The sequence below is a fragment of the Hippopotamus amphibius genome, chromosome 8 (assembly GCF_030028045.1).
Source record: "Hippopotamus amphibius kiboko isolate mHipAmp2 chromosome 8, mHipAmp2.hap2, whole genome shotgun sequence".
NCBI lineage: Eukaryota > Metazoa > Chordata > Mammalia > Artiodactyla > Hippopotamidae > Hippopotamus > Hippopotamus amphibius.
The window spans coordinates 35,558,416-35,574,390 of NC_080193.1; the positions used below are offsets into that span (position 1 = coordinate 35,558,416).

At 58.0% G+C, this 15,975-nt stretch overlaps 1 protein-coding gene across 1 annotated transcript in view; it reads left to right on the forward strand.

Moving 5' to 3' along the window:
• Positions 1 to 296: 296 nt before the first annotated feature.
• Positions 297 to 15,975, forward strand: part of RALB (RAS like proto-oncogene B) — a 66,026-nt gene continuing 50,347 nt past the window's right edge. The window contains exons 1-2 of the mRNA XM_057744028.1: positions 297 to 504; positions 8,221 to 8,428. Coding sequence (XP_057600011.1) covers positions 8,400 to 8,428 — 29 coding nt within the window. The 5' untranslated portion in view covers positions 297 to 504; positions 8,221 to 8,399. The remainder of the gene's footprint in view (positions 505 to 8,220; positions 8,429 to 15,975) is intronic.

A 15,975-nucleotide genomic window follows, 5' to 3' on the forward strand; every position in this document is an offset into this window, starting at 1 on the left:
CGGGTGTGCGCGCGCGTGAGGCGGCGGGTGTGTGCCTGCGCCGAGGGGGCCCTTGCGTGCGGTCAACGCCCGGGCCGGGGTGCAGGGCTGTGCCTGGCACGGACGGCTTCCGGGGCGCCGGCAGTTGTCGGGCGCCCGTGAGGTGGCCGAGGCAGAGCGCCGAGGGCGGCTCATCCCGGAGGGTAGGGTGGGTGCCGGGAAGGCGTTAGCCTCCGTAGAGTCCCTTGGCTAAGTTCCGGGGAACCGGTGCTTCCAGCCCTGCGTCACCCGGCAGCTTAGGAGCAGAGTGGAGATTGCAATTCAGGCTCTCAACGTTAAGTCCCTAATCCTCATTTTGACTTATCTGGCCCTGTGTCAGTGTCATTCTCACAGAACTTTGTTGGGACAAGGGCCCCGGGGCTGGAGATCAAGAAATCTGGCTTCCAGTTCAGGCCCTGCCACCCAGCCGCAGAGAAACCTGGGCGCGTTCGTCCCATGCTGTCTTGGCCTCAGGGTCCTGGGCTGGTAAGTTGGGTGCTGGCCAGGTGGTCTCCAGGGGCCAGCAGCGCAGCCGCATCCCCTCTCCAGAGCTGAGCAGACCCGGGAGGCCCTCTGCCCCGCTCCTCCAGGCTCCCCTGCAGAGCCTTGGCTGCTCACCCTTCCTACCTCCAGCCCTCCTGCAGTCTGCCAACGCAGTGCTGGGTTCTGAGGGGGAGGCCATCAGAGCGACTGGGCTGGTGTTGGGGTCCCCAGAGGGTAACAAGGGAGGGGTTCCAGGGAGGAAACTGGGGGCCAAGGTCCAGACTACCCCGGGCGGCATCCACATGGTGTTTGTGAGGCCTGGTGCGGGCGGACAGTCCCAGCCCTCAGAGCTGCCCCACAGCATCACCACCTCACCTCAGCCAGGGCAGTACGGGCGTCCTCCGGGGAAGGGGCTCCCAGCAGAGTGAGCCCTGTCCGTTCTCAAGGTTCAGCCCTGAGCTCAGGCGTGTGTCTTCAGGGCCCCTAACTTGTTAGGAACCCCTTGGGAGTCATTGTGGGGAGACTTCGCTGAGTGGGGTGCCAGCCTTTCACCCTCAACCCCTTCCTCCCATCCTGAGTTCCTCTAACCTGTCTATTTTGCATCTTGGGTTTTCTTTTACTATGCCCTTTCAAGAAGAGATTTGTCAGCTAAAAAAATTTTAAATTCAGAATCCCTCTACCAGTCCAACTATGAAATGGGCTAATAAAAGCACTTAGGACCATTTTGAGGATTAGATGACACAATACATGGAAAACACTTTGCATTTAAAGAAACATGAGTTATTAATGTTACTACACTGGGGAAAGGCAAGCCTCTGGAGGGGAGGGGCCGGCTGGCAGCTTCACGGGAGGCGGTGGCTGAGCCAGGTCCTCTGGACCCTGTTGGGACAGGCAGAAACCTGTAGCCAGATGACCTCAGGACCTTTGCTGCCAGCTTTGTGGCACAGTGGGAGTTTGGAGGGTGTTTTCCCATGTCTGCAGCTCTTCAGGACAAGGTGCCTGGTTCTCCTCATCCAGAAAGGGGATCTTGTGATGGCCCCTCACTGTCTCATGTGTCCCTGCTGCCCCCTCCTGAGCGAGGTCAGAGCCCACGTACGGGTTTGTGATGGAGCCACAGGGAGAGGGCTGCTGTCTGCCACCCTCACAGCTGGCTTTCCTCGGCCCCCAGGCTTGGACCCTCAGTTCTGTACATGGGACACCCCTCTTTTGCTGTTTTCCCTAATGTGGTCAGTCTCTCAGGGACCTGCCTTTGTCTTTATGTTGACCTTTAAAGCTAACGGGGATTGTTTGCTGTGTGCCAGGTTTTGATAACCCGGATGCCGTGAGACTGGCACACACCCTAGAGCGTAAATGCACTCATTTACAGAGGGTGTGTGTGGGGGGAGTGAGGTGTGCCCTGGTCCCCCGGCGCAGGCCTGCCATGCTGAGTCAGAGTGGGGGACTGAGGTGCGTCCCCATTCCACGGTCTTGCCCCTGTTCAGCATCCTCAGCGGGCCTGGGAGGCCCCCTGAGCTTGTCCTGGACCACCCGTGGTCCCCTGCCAGCCTCCTGCCCTTCCCTGGAACATGCCATGCTGTTCTCTGCATTCTCTCCTCAGGGCAGGTCCGCTGCCCCAGCATCCCTCCCTCCTGGACCACCAAGACCTGAGATGAGGCTTCAGGCCCAGGACAACCTTCTCAGCCCCTAGTGGACTGGTGACCCTTTTCTGACCTCCCTTCACATCAGAGGCTTTGTTGCTGGGGGACTCCTTTCACTGGGTTGAGTCTGTTTGGCCATATTTCTGCCCATGAGATTGGAGTTTGGACCCCTGGCTGTCACTTATGTCATAGCAAGTGCTTGAGGAGCGTTGGTTGAGTGAATAAGTGAGTTCATCTGTTCCTGCTCACGATGGTGATGCTCCAGCCCTGGATCAGTGCTCCCTGCCCCCCTTGCTCTGAGCACATAGGGCCAGGAGCCAGGCCCAGTCCTTGGGCCAGCAGTGTGGGCCCTGTGCTGCGCCCTCCTGGGCCAGGGCCGTCTGACTTTAGAGAGCTCAAGTATTCATCCTTAGTTTCCAGCTGCAGCTGTCACAACTTGCCACAAATGTAGCAGCTTACAACAGTGCCCCCTGGGACTTCCCTGGTGGCACAGTGGTTGAGAATCTGCCTGCCAATGCTGGGGACACGGGTTCAAGCCCTGGTCTGGGAAGATCCCACATGCTGCGGAGCAACTAAGCCTGTGCGCCACAACTACTGAGCCTATGTGCTGCAACTGCTGAAGCCCGCATGCCTAGAGCCTGTGCTCCACAACAAGAGAAGCCACCACAACGAGAAACATACACTGCAGCGCCACAGCTAGAGGAAGACTGTGTGCAGCAACAAAGACCCAAAGCAGCCAAAAAAAGAAAAACAAAAAACAAAATAAAAATCAGTGCCGGCGAGTTGGGAGCCTGGGAATAGGGTGCCCAGCAGGTTCTGTGCTTGAGTCTCACAGGCTGGAATCGAGGGCCAAATTCCTTTCTGGAGGCTCTGGTGGGACTCAGCTTCCACGTTTGTTCAGCTTCTCTGAGTTCAGTTCCCTGGAGTTGTGGGACTGAGGGTCCCATTTCCTTGCCAGCCGTCAGCTGGGGATGGTGCTCAGCCACCCGCATTCCTGGTTGGTGACCCCTTCACAGCTGCCAACGTTAGGTTGAGTCGTCCTGCCGCTTTGGAATCTCTCCGGCTCACGCTCCTGCATCTCTCTGCTGCCTGCCTTCTCAGTTTTTAAGGACTTGTGTGATTACATTGGGCACAGCTGGATGGTCATTCCCCGCTACCCCCCGCCCCACCACCACCAGCTGGGACCAGGGCGAGAGTCTGGATGGGGCCCCGGTCCCCTGGCCCCAGGAGACAGGATCCCCCGGCTGAGTGTCCTCCAAGTAGGTCGCTGGGGCAGGGGGATGACCTGAACAGAAAGCCCAGGGACATCTTCCCTTTCAGGCCCATTTGGATTTGCTTACATCAGCTTCATGAGGAGGCTGCAGCCCACCTGGTCTGTTGTGTCACCCTCGACGCCCCCGTGCCCCTTGTCCGCCATCCCCCAGGCCAGCATGCGAATCCTGTGGCTGCTGTCCCCAAGCTCCGAGACCTGGCAAGGAACCCAGCCTGTGGCCCCCATCTGTGAGATGGAGATAACCTCACAGTTTTGTGAGCATAAAATGAAACAATGTATGAAAAACCCAGAATGTGCTCACTGATCCTGTCCTATGGGCGGCTGTTGTCCGTGTCTTGGCCGCAGAGGAGGTGTCCGTTCTTCGGGACGCCTGTCCTCTGTGCCTCTCGGTCAGTCCCCGGGCTCACAGCACGGGGCATCACGGTCCTCTCGTCGCTCTCCCGGCTGTCCCTGGTGCCCTGTGCCTTTCCCGAGGGCAGGGCCCCGTCTTTCATCTCTGTATCTGCAGCTCCTAGCGCAGGCTGTATGCAGTAAACTGCTGTAAACTTCCCGGCTTTATCTAGGGAACCCTCGGTGGTGAATTACTGATCACGTGATGAATTCCTACTGCAAATTCAGCATTAGCAGATTTCCCCAACGAAGACATAATTTCTTGAACTCCAAGTGCTTTTACAGAGCTGGGGGTTGGAGAAAGGAGGTCTTGCTTTAAAAAACTCAGTAAACTGGTTTTACTGACCATCAGGACCACCACGACAGATGTGTCAGCAAAAGGAAACTTCATCTGTGACATGGTTGGGATGCTGGGGTGTGTGGGGAGCAGAGGTACGAAGAACACCTAGGATTTTTTTTTTTAAATTGACAAAAATCAGGAACATTTGGAAGTAAATAGAAGGCCCAGTTTTCCCCTTTCGGGCTGAGGGGGTCTTCGGAAGCAAGCGGCGAGAAGATGGTATTCCCTGTTAAATATCAGTATAATAACAGTGGCCATGGCGGCGATAGAGTAAGAAGGGCTGTAGTTTACTTGCATGGGGGGCGGGTTGCCCACATTCCGGGGCGGACACTGACGCTCACAGGGGCCAAGAGCCGGACTGAAGCCACAGCCAGGAGGTGAACCCGCGGTCCCTGCGCTGTGCTGGCCGCCTTGTCTGCACAATAGTCCAGGGAGGAGACGGAGTATCGTCCCCGCTCGTGTTACGTCAGACATACACCCAGGAGAAAACCTGGAGGGTTTCTGCCAAACAGCTGGTGAGACGTTGGTTTACAGGAATCATTTCCTAAATGACCAGTTTCTCAGCATTAAAAAAAAAAGTGTGTGTTGACCTTGGGCGAACAGAGAAGGAGGAGGATAAGAACCCCTTCTCTGAAATAATACAGGCAGTGCCCGGGGGGTGGGATTTTGAAAAGACGCTGGGAGGGTCCTTGCCCCTCCCCCGGACCCCAGGTGCTGGGAGGCCTGCTCGCCCATCTTGGTCTTGGCGGCCAGGAGCAGCGAGTTGGGTGAGGCCAGCGGTCCAGCCAGCAGGGAGAGCTGGTTTTTCTTGCGAGCTTGGTCGGAACATGAAATTCCTGTTTCTGTCCGGCGTAGCACAGATCCAAGCAGCAGGCTCTGCCTGCTTCCCATGAGCAAGGCTCTGCAGCGGCTGCTGCTTGGTCCTCATCTCTCAGTGGACAAGTCTGGGTGGAATCATCCCTTTGTTTCTCTGAACATGGGGCTCAGGGGAGAACAGGGCTTCAGATCCAGGCTGGGTCTGGCTTCTTAGCACACAAGCAGCCGTTGGCATCGGGCTGTGTTTCCTTCTCCTGAAAAGCAAATACCCTCAGCAGATCTGGTGAAGGGCACGGTTTGGGCCCTGCTTCTTCCAGCTCCTTGGTCCACTGTTGTGTGGCCCGTGTGCTCGTCCTGCCCCTTGTCTACTGGCACAGCTGCTTCCTGGCCTAGTGCCCTTAGGGTACCTTCTCCCTCTGTTTGAGGGTATCATTGTGAGCCTAAGGCTGGGTTTTCTGTGGGGCAGCCCTGGTCTGGAGCCCACCCTTGCTGCTTACTGGCTGCAAGATCTCCTGTACATGGTTCAGTCATCGCACCTCTGTTCTCTTTACTGTAAGATGGGGCGATGCTAGGACCCAGGGCGGGCAGCTGTGGGACTGGCTGAGGGCAGGCCATCACGGGAGGAGGGCAGAGGCCCAGGCAGCCTTGGCTGTCCTGGCCCTGTGGGCAGACAAGCTGGAACGCAGCTGCTCACCATGGCCCCTGGGGGTGGGGGGCTGGCTGCAGGCTTGCCCCATCCAGCGGGGCCTCCCTGAGCATTGTAGCCATCGACCCAGTGCTCAGGGCTGCTCGTCCAGACTCATCACACAGGCGGGCACAGCCCAGGTGTCTGACAGTTCTGACGTCAGGGTCACAATCTCCCCATCTAAGCCCTCGTGGGACACCCAGGAGCTCTGACTTTGCAGTTTGGCTTATAGAATCCAAAAACCAATTAATGTGGGCTCGAGAGGCATCTGTCTGCTGGTGGTTTGGCCAAACCTTTGATCTCTCATGAGACAGAAGGTGCGGGGGTGTGCTATGGCTACAGCTTGGGGCTGGCTGCTGTCAAGTGGGACAGGCACGCGCCCCCACCTCCGCGAGGTACCTGTCCCCACCTCAGCCGTGCCTGCCCTCCCTCCCTCCCAAGTGCAGTGGGTGAATCTGGGCCAGGGGCTCTCAGGGCAGCTCTGCCTCCTCCATACATTCCCCCAGACTTGCTTTTCTTGCACCCCAAGTGACAGCCCCCCTCAACCCACAGGCAGCTCCAGGGCTGCTGTATCACGTGGTGAAGGTGGGGGCTGAGGCATCAACCGAGGTCAGAGCCAGGAGCCTGGGAGGGCCCCGCGGGGCAGGCAGTGGAGCCCTTGCGGCCCGGCCTCCTTGCAGACTCAGAGTCTAGGTGCACAGGAGCGCCGGGACAAGCGCAGGGAGCCTGACTTGGGGGGGCGGGGCAGCCTCTATTAAGGTCATTTCCTTTGGGTGGGTTTGGCGGCCAGTGTGAAACAGGTGCCCTTCCTCGGCCACTGCGCTGACGGTCCTTGTTTCCCTGACTTCCCTAGCGCCCTCCACGTGCAGCAGGGGCGTGTGCTCCCCGGCTGAGGGGCGGGGCTGTGGGAGCTTCTGGTGTAGCCAGTCAGGGACCCAAGCTTGTTGGAGTCAGAGCTGGGAGCAAATCGTGGGTGGGTCTCAGAGAAGGCCACTGCGCCTCACCTTTGCTCTGGCACGTGCCTGTGCGCAGGTGGAGGCACGCGCACACACACCCCCACACCCACCCACACAGCCACCCACCCACACCCACTCACCCACCCACACCCACATACACCCACACAAACCCAAACCCACCCACATCCACCCACCCCACCCACCCCCAAACCCACACACACCCACATACCCCACCCACACACCCGCACACACCCGCACACATGCACTCACACCTACTCACACCTGCACACACCCCCACACACCTGCACACACCCACTCACACCCACACACCCACTCACATGGGCACACACCCGCACTCACACCCACTCACACCTGCACACACCCACCACACCCACACACACCCGCAGACACCTGCACACATGCACAAACCCTCTCACACACCTGCACACCCACACACCTGCACACACCCACTCACACCCACACACACCCACTCACACACACCCACATACACCTGCACACACCCAGTCACACCTGCACACATCCACACACAAGCGCACACACCCGCACACATGCACTCACACCCACTCACACCTGCACACACCCACTCACACCCACACACCCGCCCACACCCACTCACACCGTACACACCCGCACACCCCCACTGACACCCGCACACACCTGCACACACCTACATACACCTGCACACACCTACATACACCTGCACACACCCGCACACCCCCCACGCCCCCCACACACCTGCACACACCCACTCACACCCGCACACACCCACAACCCCCACCCCCCCCAAACCCACCCCCCCACACACCCCACACACACACCCACATACACCTGTACACACCCCCACACTCCCCCCACACACACCCGCACACCCCCACACCCCCCCACACACAGACGCACGCACACACACACACAGGCAGCCACACACCCACACACACAAGCACACACACACTCACACCTGCCCACACCCGTGCACACCCACCCACCCACACACACACCTGCACACACCCACACACACCCGCACACCCACAGCCCCCACATACACCCCCCACACCTCCAAACCCACACACACCCCCACACAGACACCCACACACACCCGCACCCCTCCCCCACCACACACACCTAGAAGGAGCCCTGACTGCAGTCACAGACTAGTGCAGAGGCTGAGAAAAGCCGCGTCAAGGGGTATTGAGCGTGGGGGGCTCCTGGAGGAGCCGAGGTAGGTCGTGGAAGGGCAGTGCCGGTGGCTTTGCCTCCCAGAGCCATCTCTGGAGGCTGAGACTCCAGGGCCTCTCCTGCTGGCCCTGCAGCCTCGCGGGCAGGGCTTTCCACGCGGGGTGGCCAGCAGGGGCTCGCAGCCCTGAACCACCGCCTCCCCGTGTCCACGGCACGCACGGCTTCTGCCATCATCCCAGGCTTCCTGCCCTGCTGGACTTTGCTACATCCATCCCAATTCCTCCATCCAACAGCCCCATTCAGCCTTGCCTGTCCCTCCCTGGGCTCCTCTGCCTCCGGGCCTTGGTTTCTGTCACCACCGAGGCCTCCAGTGTCCTCCTCCTCTCTCACCCTCCTAGTGTTTGCCAGAATCCTCTCATTTTTTCTAGCCCAGTTCTCCAAAGCTCCACCTGTCCTGGGACGCACCTGGTCGCCTGCCTCACTCTGCTGTGATGAAGTCCTCTTTGAAGTCTTTGCCCTGAAGTCCTCTCTTCACCTGAGGCTTCGGTTCCTTGTGTGTAAGATGGGACAGCGCCATGTCGGTGATTCGTTGTGAAGGTTGCTTGCCATGTCCTTGGTGAAGGTGGCCCGCACACAGTAGGTATTCAGTAAAGCCTTCAGTCCTTTCCTGGAAAGAAGGGGGGGGCACCTTCACCTCTTGAGGGAAGTGGGGGGTGGAGTCTGTCCAAGGAGTAGACAGCTGGAGCTCCAGGGGCAGGAGTGGGAGGGGAGGGGCGTGGAGACTGGGGGAGCCCCTCAGGGTGCTGGGTGCCCTCGGGAGAGCTGCCGGGGAGAAGGCTGCTGGCCTGGGCCTGGCTGAGAGCCTGGACTTTACTGGGAGGCAGGGAGGTCACGGAAGGGGTCAAGGGGTCAAGGCCAGGCCTTGAATTGTGTGTGGAGCAGGTGGGGGGGGGGGCGGGAGGGGAGAGAGGGGAAGCGGAGGCTTCGGCAGAGAGCCTGGTCCTGCCCCCGTCACCCGTCCAGGAATAAGAGGTGGAACGTCAGGATTCGGTCTTCTCAGTTGTCTTGCACGTGGCCTGGGTACGGAAGATGGAGGGTCCTTCCTCAGGACCCCAGCCTTCCTTCCCCTGCACCCTCCCACTTCCTCGGGCTGCACTCCGGTTCTGCACAGACTCCCTGTCTGCTGGGCGCCGGCTGCTTCCCGGGCTTCGCTCTTCTGCTCAGTTTCCCTCTGCTCTCGCTGCTCCCTCAGCTTCCAGCGAGCAGAGCTTTGAGCACCAGCCACGTGGGAGTGAGGGGAGGGGGCACGGCCGGCCTCGCCCTCCCTGGGGGCCCCCACCCTGTGCCCCACGAGGGTGCCTGAGTCCCCAGCACGACGCCTGGCCGCTAACATGTGGTCAGCGCATCGTCGTGAAATGAGTACTTACGAGAGCCGGCGTCTCCGAGCGTTCAGTGGGTGCGGATAAGGCCACCCCCCCCTCAGAGTTTAGATGCCCAGGATGTGAGGGCGGGGGCAGGAGCGACAGGCCGTGGAGGAGGTGACTGTCTCCACCCCTGTCAGGTTATCTGTCCCAGAGGACCTGTTCCAGGAGGTCGTGTGCTGATGGGGTGTGGCCCAGGTGACCTCTGACTGTAAAAGTGGAGGGACCACAGGAGAGGCGAGCCATTGGGGAATTTCTGGAGGGAGGAGGGGATCCTGGAAGGAAACCGCCTTTGGACTCATTGTTTCCCTAGAAGCCCAAACACAAAGAAAGGATGGAATGCAGGTGGAGCTGCAGTGGGGCTTGTTTTTTCCCTTCAGAACCAGCCAGCCCATCAGAAAAGGAAAGCTGTTATCCTGTTAACCTAGTGCTTTGTTCTTGCTCCTGAGGGTCTGCATGTAGGTGGGATTTTGGCAGCCGGGGGTTGGGGTGGGGGAAGGGGAGTTTCTGCATGAAATCAAGGCCTGCATGTGGGTGCAGAAAGTGGGACCCAGATGGCCCTGCTGGGCTGCACGGTTCCCCTGGGATTCACGTGATAGGAGATGCTCAGAGAGGTGAGGGGGCTTGCCCGGGGTCACACAGCAGGTGGTGATGGGGCGTCCCCCTTGCTGGGAGGAGCAGCAGGATACACACAGACCTGTCCTCCCCAGATCATTCCAGGCCTTCCCTCTGTTAGCACTTCCCATGTCCACATCCCAGCCTTTAGTGGTGCCTTCTGCTGCGTGTGCTGCTGGGTCAGTGAGCGGGCGGCTTCTAGCCATCAAGTGGGAGTGCTGGGGACTTTGGGAGACAGCACCCTCCTGTGGGATTTCTGGCCGTCCCCGAGGCTGCCTTTGGGTGAGGCAGTGGGGGCCCAGCACCAGGGGGTGAGGGACGGGCCTCTCCTGGGGACCAGGAACAAGAGCAGAGTCAGTGCTGGAAGCTGGCAGGACGGCCGCCCCGGGGCCCTGACCGTGGCAGTCACAGGGCAGTGTTTGTCCTTGGTCCTGTGGGGCTGGGGTGGGGTGGGGGAGGTGGTTAGCCCTGGAGCCAGCAGGAAAAGGAAAGCCGGGGCAGGGGTGGGGTGGAGGGGGTGGGGTTAGGGTTAGGCGCCTGCCCTCTCCCCCCACTCCCGGAAGGGCCCATCCTGAGCCTGCTCAAGAGGGTGGACCGAGGCGGGAGGTGATCCCAGCTGTGAATGATCCCTGGGGTCCACAGGCTCAAGGTACCCCCAGGGAGAGAAACAAGACCTGCCTCCCTGGGAGCCAGAGGACCAGGGGACAAAGCTCAGGACGGAATCGCAGATCTAACATCCATGATTGCCTGCGGGGAGCAGGGTCCAGAAGCGGGGGGAGTGGCCACCTCACATCACTTAGGATGGCTGCTGTTGCTGCCAAGAAAAACCTGGCCTCTGTTCACCGATGCCAAATAGACATACGGAGACAGAGCTTTGGAGGCATAGAAAGGAATCGCTTTATTGCTTTGCCAGGCAAAGGGGGAACACAGTGGCTAGCGCCTCAAGAACGGTGCCCCCCTCCTTAGGGACTCGGGAGAGGTCTTGTCGTTGGGGCTCGTGCTCAGGGGTAGGCGATAAGGATCAAGGCAGGAACAGACCTGCATTCTTCGCATGGGTCGCTGGTGAGGTAAGCAGGAGTCCGCATCATCGACCTTCAGGTCCGACTGGTCTGGGGTCTGCATGCTTGTGGGCAGCAGACATCGTTCATCACTGACTTCTCCCACCTGGAGGGGGTTTCAACGTCTGCAAAATAGCTCAAAGATACTGCTGTGTGTATTGTTGCTGGGGAAACAGGACCTGCCCCAAGGCTGCTCTTCACTGTTTCTCCCTGGTCTTGGGCATCCCCTCCACTAGTTAACAACTGCTTGAATCTGCCCCTTGGAACTCAGGGAAGGTCATGCAGGCTGAATGAAGGCTGTTTCCCATCATCAAAGAAATAGGGGACACAGGAAGGCTTTGTGCCCAGGAGCCCCACAGGGCCCTGCTCGGTATCAGTTGTACAAGCGTGTAAATGTACTTAATGCCACTGAACTGTGCACTTAGAAATGGTTGAGGCGGTGACTTTTATGTTGTGTATTTTACCACAGTTAAAAAATAATAATAAATTAATTCAAAGCAAAACAAAGTTAAGGAAATAGATGTGAACCAAAGGGCCCCTACAGGCCAGATTGGCAGCAAGCTCTTTGCATCGCATTGTTTAATCACCCCAGCGTCCTGTGTGAGCTGACTCCCTCATGCAGACAAGAAAACCAAGGCTCATGGACTTCCCTGGTTGTCCCGTGGTTAAGACTCCACGCTTCCACTGCAGGGGGCGTGGATTCCAACCCTGGTTGGGGGACTAAGATCCTGCGTGCCGCACAGGGTGGTCAAATAAATACATTAATAAAAATACTGGAAGGAAGGAAGGGAGGGAGGGAGGGAGGGAGGAAGGAAGGAAGAGAAAGAAAGGAAACTGAGGCTCAGAGCCCTGACACATCAGGGCCAGGATGTGGCAGGCCAGGGTTTAAGTCATCTTTCTGTTCCAGGTGAGAGCTGTTCTAGTGTGTCGTGTTGGGTTGTAGCATCAGGCACTCAGTCTGCTGGGGTCTTATGATGTCAGCTGGGGGTCCTCATACCCACAGGAGATCGGGAGAGTACCAGGACCCATGTACTAGGTGGTGAAAATGTGGGGACAGATCAGAGAGGCCTGAGTCATGGGCAGGCTTCCCAGAGGAGGGGGTGGGATTGGATATCGCCTGGAGGGGCGCCTCCTCCATCCACCTCCCCTGCCCCAGGGGTAGGGCTGCCATACACCATCTTGTTTGAGCCCCACTGCTGTTGCTGGGGGATGCTCGCATGCCTTCAGGGGATCCCTCTGTCAGGGCCGACCCCTCTGGCCTCCTTCTCAGCAAGCCCTGCGCTGGGGCTTTGCCAGCATTGGTGGGTGTGGACCACTATTTGCCCACCCAGAGATCCCTGGGCTTGGGTAGGGTTGTCAGATTTTGCAAATAAAAATAAAAGGTGCCCCACTGAATTTGAATTTCAGGTCATCAATGAATAATTTGTAGTATAAATATGTCCGCGGTGTTGCATCTATAGTTGATGTGGCCACCTTAGTAGTCTTGGGCTTTGTCCGCTGAGGGAGGGGCAGGTGAACAGGTGCTCTGGGTGCTCCAGCTCAGGGGCCTGCTGGCATTGGTCATCATGGCCTGGGCCCAGCCTGTCACAGCTCTGTTAAGACACACGTGGTGGCCTTGGGTCAAGTCGCTCCCAATGTGACTTGACCAGGCTGACAGCAGGGGCCCTAATGACCAGGTGTGAGAAGACGGGCTGTGTGCCTGACCTGCTCTGTTGCCATGAGGAGCCTGCAGTGGGAGACGCACTGTCAACACACTGGGGTCTGTGTTCCCGATCTGGCACGGTGGTCCCTGCATGTGCCTTGCCTGTCTCCTGCTGTATGCCCAGTGCCTCCAGACACAGCCTTCTGGCCACCTAGTACCTTCTCCTGTGTGTCCACCACCTCACACCTACGTCACCAAGGTGCCTCCAGTTCAGTGAGTGGTACTGCCTTGTCCTGGAGTGTCCTAATCCTATTCTTCCAACCATTCCCTCATCTATCCTTCCACCCACCCATCCATCCATCCACCCAGCCATCCACCTGCCCATCCATCCATCATCCACCCTCCCATCTGCCCATCCATCTGCCCGTCCGTCCGTCTGTCCATCCATCCATCCATCCATCCACCCACCCACCCACCCAAACATCCATCCATCCGTCCATCCATCCATCCATCCACCCTCCCATCTGACCATCCACCTGCCCATCCATTCTTTCATCCACCCATCCATTAATTAACAAGTATTGAAGCTTACTATGGGTCACTGTGGCAGGCACTTTGATGAATAACATCTCAGCTGTAGGAGGGATTAAAGGAATTAATAGTTAAACGTGAGTGGTTGATGACAGCCATCAGATGCGACCTCTGGTGAACCAAGGGACCCAATCTCCCGTGTTTCAGCAACGGGTCATCTCATCTGGGGATAAGTTGGCTGTGCTGGGTCCTAGTTGTGGTGTGAGGGATCTCAGTTGTGTCATGCAGGATCTAGTTCCCTGACCAGGGATTGAACACAGGCACCCTGCATTGGGAGCGCTAAGTCTTAACTGCTGGACCAGCGGGGAAGTCCCTATCCTCTCCCTTTAGACGGCAACCACTCCTCCAAGGAAGCTCCTGGGAAGGGCTTCAGGCTGTGATGAGATGGAAGCAGCAACACTGCAGGCCAGGAGTCTCGAGGGGCCTCCAGAGCAGCGAATGGAGCTGGCTCTGCCAATGGTGTGGCCTCTGCCTTGTCCGGGTGCCCATCGGGAGGGGTTAAACCACAGGACCTGAGAGGCACGCTTCCCAGACAGCTGGTGCCTGTCAGGGACTTGAGACTGTCACCAGACAGAGAAAACCGAGGTCCAGAGCGGGGAGGTGACTTGTCCAAGGTTATACAGCCTTGCAGCCCTGGGACTGGGATAAAGGGTGTGGACTTGTCCTCAGGCACAGCTGATTTGAGGCCTGGTCTGCCTTTCAACCTGACGGACCTAGCTGTGACTAGGAAGTCACACCTCCCTCTGGGGCTGTGCGGCATGAAAGATGCTGAGAGGCCACCGTCATCTGCTCGGCCCGTGACCTGGCGAGGTGCCCACTGGAAGGGCTGAGAGGCTCCCATCGTCTCAGACCCAGTACAGCGGCCTCCTGAGCTCTGCGCCTCACCTCCTACCTGTCTGAGCTGAGGGCAGGCAGGAGTGGCCGAGGGGCAGAGAGCAGGAAGCTGGCTTCTGGCCGGTTGGCCCTTCCCGTTGCGCTGTCAGGCTGCACAGCCACCCGGGAAGCCCGTTGCTGCCTGCAGTTTCCGGCCCTGAGTATCACGCTGGGTTTGCCATCCGCGAGGGCTATGGAATGAGCCCACAGGAGTGTGACCCTAGCCGTCCCATCGTTCTGGAGCTTTTCCAGTGGGGGCCTGGCCTCCGTGGGAACCTGCAGCTTTCCCGGCCCTGGGGGCCACGCTCGCCTCATTGCTGCTTTAATTTTGTTCCTGTCTACCCAGCTTCTTCTTGGCCATCGTAAAGAATTAAAACTGCAGGAAAGTGGATTCCAGGAAAGGGAATCATTCCCTAGCTCCCATCCCAGAGACGTGCATTTTAATGTTTTGGTGGCCTTGCTTCTGGAGGAGGGACTGGGGGCTGGTGAGGTGGGGGTGGGGGGTGACTCTGCTGATAACAGCTTTGCTTTCTTTCCAAAGCAGGGGTCTTCTGGCTCAGGGGTCCCTTATCCCCCACCTGCCACCCCACTTTCCTCTGACCTGTTAGCCTCGCCCTGCTCTCTGGAGTAGATGCAAGGGAAGAGATGGGACTGGCCATAAAAAAAAAAAGAAAAGCACATTAAAAAAAATGGTAAAAATCAACCGATTTGCAAGGCAGAAATGGAGACACAGATGTAGAGAATAAACATATGGACACCAAGGGGGAAAGTGGGGGGGTTGGGGTGGGATGAATTGGGAGATTGGGATTGCCATATATACATTCCTAATAAGAAAAAAAAATCAGGGCTTCCTAGGTGGCGCAGTGGTTAAGAATCCGCCTGCCAATGCAGGGGACACAGGTTCGATCCCTGCTCCAGGAAGATCCCACATGCCCCGGAGCAACTTAAGCCCGTGTGCCAAAAAAAGAAAAAAAAAAAAAAGAAAGAAAAAAAAATCAGATGGTACATTTTAAATATATGCAGTTTATTGTATGTCAACTGTATCTCAATAAAAATTCTTTAAAAAAGTTCTTGGAAAAATTGTGGAGGGGGAGGGGCAGAGTGACAGCAGCCACGTGATGGTTGGCTGTTGGGGTCTCCCCAGCTGCTGGGGCAGGGGTGGGGTAGGTGGGGCGGGCGCTGAAATGCAGCCCCACACGTCTTCCCAGAGCTAGGAACAGCCTGGAGCAGTGGGCAGGTGGTGAAGAAAAGGCCTGGGGCGCCCTGGGCCACGCTGAGGGGCCACCGGGAATGCGTGGGCTGCGCTAGGCCAAGAGCAGAGCCAGTCAAGGCCAAGCTCCCGGCCGGACTTGACCTCGGGCTCTCCCCTGTCCTCTGTGCCCTGTGGGCCCCGGAGGCCCAGGGGCCCCATGAGCTGCAGCGGGGGTCAGGAGAGAGTGAAGGGCGGTTTCCGCAGTGCAGGCCCACAGAGGTACTCAGCGGAGGGGGAGGAAGAGCTTTCCTTGGTCCTAGGTTCATCTGGCTGGTCTAAGAATTAGCTACACCTGGGACCGCTTAACAGGAGCCATCAGGTTGAATTAGGTACATGCAGGGGCTCCCTAAGACTGTGGGGCCCCAGCACGTTAGGCAGTTGAGGCTCACATGCCACCCGGGAGGAGGAGGGGTGGGGCTGGGACTTCAAAGAGGGGCAAGGCAGTTTACAGGAAGATGAAACGAGCAAATGTTGGAAAAACAAATGTTTGCTGGGCTGTGCAGTGACACTGGGCCACAGAGGCCCTCTGTGATCACATAGGACGTATTTCCTTCGTCAACCAGCCGCCGCTCATGTGCTTGTATTATGGTTTTCTGTAGTGATAGTTCTTCCTGGAACAGGCCCTCCATCGAAATTCTTTTAGGCAGTTAGGGGGAAGGTCAAAGATTCATCCTGAGGTTTTTGGGCCTCAATTGTTTTTAGCTCTAAATAATCTGCACGTCAAAGAGACA